General features: G+C 39.5%; 1 protein-coding gene across 1 annotated transcript; it reads right to left on the bottom strand.

Annotated features, from left to right (window-relative positions):
• Positions 1 to 4,521: 4,521 nt before the first annotated feature.
• Positions 4,522 to 5,421, bottom strand: LOC118492117. The gene has a single exon (XM_035989909.1). The coding sequence runs from the start codon at positions 5,419 to 5,421 to the stop codon at positions 4,522 to 4,524; it is 900 nt and encodes a 299-aa protein (XP_035845802.1).
• Between the last annotated feature and the right edge of the window lie 579 nt (positions 5,422 to 6,000).

The raw sequence follows: 6,000 nt of genomic DNA on the forward strand, positions 1-6,000 counted from the left end.
GAATAACACAAGGGGTTGCGGCAGCCCACTTGTTTCAATCGACAGCCCATTTGTTTCAAATTGGATATATGATTTTGATCCCATACACTCTTTACATATTAACAAATATATTAAACAAAGAACCCTAGTGCCTCCCTTGAAATTGACGAAACCTCACCCCTCCCAAGATGCGGCAGGAGAAACCCCAACCCCCTTCTCGAGACATCATCTGAATCGATAGAACTTGTGGTTAGTAGCTTTATATTTATGCTAGTTTGTACTTACTACTTAGTGATGTTTCATGAAAGTTGATAAGGGCAAAAATGGATGTTTCATGTGAATTTGTGTCATAAGATAAGGTGATCAAAAGTCAAGGATATCAGTTCAGATTAATTGCTTGTGTCAGGTCACACATGAATAAAGTGACTAAGATTGTATGTTATTGAGGTCCAATTAGAAACTTGTATTAACTGTTGTTGATTAATGTTTAGATCATGACTAAGGGTTGATTCTTGATGATAACAGATTGTTATGAATTCCGATTTCATGATGCATGAATGATGATGATAATTGTATCGATGATTGAGTATTATTAAGCAGTTTACCGCTCGATGTTCATGATTGTGTGCTCATATGTGATTTGTGTTGCATATTTCGGTACAATATTTATAAATTGATTGAGTGTTGATCATTAGAATGTGTTGCATGAGTAGTAAGGATGACATGATATTATTATAAATAGGATAATGCAAATTAAAGTGTTCACTAAATTCACAAATCCATGCAACCGATTATGACACATCAGTAGCTTTAGGGGTCCAATGCATTTGATAGTAAGTGTTCTGACGTAGTTGATGACCTTGAATAAAGTGGCGGCCATGAGGTTGCATGTAGTTCAATGATGTTGTCATTGAAAGTCAAGGGTATTAACAATTCATGTGGTATGGTAACAAGGGTTGGATAAAAAAAACTGTGTTTATTAATTAGGATGTTGGCGGCAATAAGGGGGTTTGACAAACTGATTAGAACATAGGTATTTTGTTAATTATTGTGACTGTTATTTCATGTGGGATATATGATGTTTAATTTGTATATTAACATGGGTGCTTCTAAACAATAAAGGTTATGAGTAGGAATTATTAATGTGTTAATAGTTGGATTGATAACTGGTATTTCATGTGGGATATATGATGTTTAATTTGTATATTAACATGGGTGCTTCTAAACAATAAAGGTTATGAGTAGGAATTATTAATGTGTTAATAGTTGGATTGATAACTGGTACAATTGGTAGGCTACACGAAATTGTAGATGCTTAAACAACTTGGGCTGGGTTATCAAGATCTTAGTGTATGGGCTGAGTAACAACACCAAGGGACATCGACTGTTAAGTCATGGGCCACATTTTACCGGATAACTCGAATAAAAATGGGCGGCACACCGAGCCCAGATACATATATACGCTGAACATCATGGACCGGTATGACGGGTGGGCTGCGAACCGGCCTGCGGGTCATCTGTTTTGGGCCGCTAGGTACTGTTGCTGGAATTGCATTAAACTGTTATGTGTTACTTGACGATGATTGCCTAAACACACTTCGTTATATATATTGCATGCGAATCAATGTGAGCTTAACTGATTGTGTATACATGCATAACTATAGGACTTGACTGATTATCTGTGAGCACATAGTATAACATACCGAGCAAACCAAGGTGAGTTCACACTCTTACTAAGGCATGGGATTCCCAGGGAATAGGGAATGGGTTGAATGATGGATTTGAACAATTACGCGTACATATACGGTTACTAGACTATCTACCATGGTCCTCGGGTTAAGCAGGACACTTACGTAAAACCTACGTAAACAGGAATATGCTACTGTCTTCCGGAGTCAGGAAGGACACTTACGTAAAACCTACGTAAACAATAACATGCTACTGTCTTCCGGAGTCAGGAAGGACACTTACGTAAAACCTACGTAAACGCCACGCGTACCACTGTCCTCGGGTAAAGAAGGATACTTACGTAAAACCTACGTAATGCTTGTACGTACTACTGTTCTCGGTTGTGAAGAACACTTATGGTTACGAATAGTCTAGTGGATATACAACATGGGAAGCCCCCACCAATAGAACATAATATCGGCCCAGTAGAGCCACATGTTACAAACGAACTTACTATTACGCATTTACTTTCTGTGAACTCGCTCAACTAGTTGTTGATCCTCTGTTACATGCCTTGCAGGTCGTTAGGTACATGGAGCTTGCACAGGGAGGAGCTGGTCGTTGTGGGCACGGATCGTGAATGTTTTGTTAAACACTTTATGACATTTCATACTTTATTATGTTGGGTTTTATTTATACGCTTCCGCTAAACAGTGATAACATACTTATATTTTGAACACCTTTCATATTGGTGGTTGAATGGCATTTACTTTTATATATTAATTACATGTTCAATATGATTGGTGGCTTGATCCTGGTCAGTCACGCTCCCAAGCGGTGATACTCCGCAGGTGGATTTTGGGGGTGTGACAATGGTTCCGTAAAGAAACTGAAAGAAAGTTCAAGCGTCCTTTGAAGTTTTACAAGAGAGATAGAGATGTATCATTTGGTGACATCATCAGCTGGGGTGTCTTGCCACAAGTGAATGCATATGCGATCAGAAAGGAATATGGTGTGCAATATTTTGAATATCTTTATGATATCATATCATTACCCTGGTGGGATGTGGAAGAATTGTCTAAAGTTAGAACGCTGGATTATCCTGTTAGAAGGCTTGATATACCCATGTCCCCGGGTCTGATGAAATTTGAAGCCTTAAAGGGATTTAAACACTGGAAGCCTTACTACCCGAAGAAAGTGAAGAGGGTAGATCCAGTGACTGGAGTTGAAGAGACAATCCTGCATGTGAAGAAACCAAGAGTGATGAAGAATATTCTGGTGCCAAAGATGGAATAAGAGTTCTATAAAGGTTTCGTGTGTTGGGTATACCGCTGTATAACGACTGAAGCTGTGATTACTTACAGAGCATAGAATGAAATTAGAGAAATCTTTATATATGATCCGCTATGGTTGGTGAACTGCTCTGCTAAAGACATAGAATGTTTGTTTGTAAACAAAATCTGGTTTAAAGCTGAAGATAGAGATCACGCGATGCAATTTCAGAGAGTTGTGTCTATTTGCTTTCAGAAGGGAATTAATGCTGATAGCAAATGGTCGTCAAAATGGTGGGAGATCGAGAAAGAAGAAAATTTGAAAGCTGAAAAAGAACGAAAGGCTCGTGAAGACAAAGACAATATGCTAAGGCATACTGTTGTTCAAAGAATGGCTGCTGAGGAAAAGAAGAAGGTTGAAGAGAACGAGAAGCTTAGGAAGCTGCTGTTGAAAAAGCCTAAGCCGAGGGAAGAGAAATTCAAGTCGTTGTGAAGGAAAGCGCTGAAGACCAGACTGAAGACTCCGGCAATATCCAAGGGGGAGTTTGTTGGTGCACAATGTATATAGCCTACGTCTTAAGTCTAAGTCATAATGTATAGGGGTCAAAAGTGTCAAATATGTAAAGTTTAGGGGTGTTTAATGTAATTCCGCTTGAAATGGTCATGTGTAATTCCGCACGGAATTACATTAGGTAATTCCGTTTGATCTGTCATGTTATGTTTCAAGCGGAATTAGGTGGCCTATATATAGGTGTGTTTAGCTTCTCATTTGGCACAGAATTAGCAAGTGTGTCACAAAGTGCTGCTGAAATTCCACCGTGTAATCAAGTACATTTTGAATGAGAAACGTGTTTTAAAGTGAAATACTCTGTTTCTACTCAATTCTTCACTGATTCTAGACTGTTTGTTTGTTTCCGCCTCTCAAACAGTTGTGTATTGCCTCTGATTGACTCATTTGGTCGGTAAAACGATCCTACAACAACAACAATCACAAATCAAATCTCATTGGGCCGATATATTGATTACAACAAATTCACATGGGCTGCACTATAGATTGTCAAACTAATTATGATTGGGCCGATGTATTAGACTTGATCACATGCACAACTGAAACACTTTATTAATTGAGCCGAATGACTTTAATGTGCTGATTCTATTGGACCGATAACAATTATTCACGTGATGTGTCCGACAATGATCTGAATGATATCACAAAACTTAATTGAAGCTTTCAATGTATTGTAATCACATACAAGATTTTAATGACTGACAACTTTAATACCTAATTCAATTTCATTCGACCTCAATATCCACTAAGCCGACAACTATAATTTACAACACAATCTTTCATTTGATCGAAACTCACATGCAGACAATAAATGGCCGACAATCTTTTAGAAATATTGTTTTTTTGGGTAAAGGGTTACCCCGGTGATTCTATATATTCACAACCATAAAAAACAAGTAGTGTAGAGAGCCTACACTAGTTCTAACATGAGACATGCCTCATGAAAGTACACCAAACCAGACCAAAACACACAAAAATAAAACCACCTAGACAACCAACTAGGACAAAAACCGAAACATGACAACGTAAAACTCTCTAGCCGCCATCATCACTAACAGAATTGCCTCCAATCTTCCATTCCGCAAGCACCCTTTGCACATTAGCAGTGTTCCGCAGCTTCGCTCCCATAAGCTTATATCGAACCGTGTTAAGAATAGTTTCACTTATCACTTCCGGGGGCCTAAGCTGATTCATGAAAATACGAGCATTTCTCTCCTGCCAAATAATATATGCACTAGCCGCAACCAGAAGACGAGCCGTATAATTGGTAACAGATTTCGACCGAGCACGGGGCATTAACCACTCTAGAATATCCGGCCACTTAGGATTAACAGAATCCATGCCAACCTTTTTCCTGACCGAACACCACACTTGAGCCGAGAAGTTGCATTCAAAAAACAAGTGGCTGTGAGAATCATTGTTCTGATAACATAATAGGCAGCACATCATGTTCATATTCTTCCGTCTGTGAAGATCCCATTGCAGAATCTTATCCTGGGTCAACAGTTTACCTCTCATAATCAGCCACATCAGGAAAGCCTGCCGCGGAATACACTGGGCAAACCAAACAACACTACTCCATTCGACTTCTGGCGTTCTGTAACGAATCGACTGCCATACCCCGGATGTAGTAATATCGTTAAGGTCATCACCATCTCGCCATAATAACTTGTCAACCTTGTTCGGATCGATATTGACATTATCAACCTGATTTAGTACTAGAAATAGATCCCTCCAAGCATTCGGCCAAGACCAGTCTCCATTAGCTCGAACATCAGCCACTTTATCATCCAAACTAAAGCCCGCATTGGTAATAGTACGAGGCGTTAGAAAGTTACCTAACGGCCCTATACTACACCAATTATCATACCAAGCCGATGTATCCGCCCCACTGCCAATGTTCATCCACATATGTGATCTAATCGATGGCCGCATTTGTAAAAGTTTCCTCCAAGAAGAAGAACAGTTCGAAGGAATTTTACAAACCCAGAAATTTTTACCTTTCAACCTGTAATCATGCACCCAGTCGACCCATAGCGAGTTCCGTCTTGACAGAATACTACCAACATGAGCAGTCATAAGAGCAACGTTCATATCCCCAATACGCCGAATACCCAGCCCCCCTTCAAACTTCGGAGTACAAACAGATTTCCAAGAGACTTTTGCCTTACCCCTATGAAAAGCACCATCTTGAGACCATAGGAAGTTGCGCATTCTAGCCTCCAACTCTTTAATTATGCGACTCGGGAGAACGAAAACGGAAGACCAATACACATGCATGGACGATAGAACAGAAGTAACCAACTGTAATCTACCAGCAAAAGACAAAAGTTTATTCCTCCAGTGCGTAATCCGCTTATCAAGATTCTCCACAAGAATACTGCAATCTTTATAAGTTAGCTTTGAACAAAGGAGCGGTACCCCCAAATACCGCACGGGAAGTGTACCCTCTACAAACGGCAAGACATTTAAAATTGCAGTTTTAGCATGGTTCGGAACATTGCAAAAGAACAC

Source organism: Helianthus annuus, chromosome 5 (assembly GCF_002127325.2).
Source record: "Helianthus annuus cultivar XRQ/B chromosome 5, HanXRQr2.0-SUNRISE, whole genome shotgun sequence".
In the NCBI taxonomy this organism is placed as follows: Eukaryota; Viridiplantae; Streptophyta; class Magnoliopsida; order Asterales; family Asteraceae; genus Helianthus; species Helianthus annuus.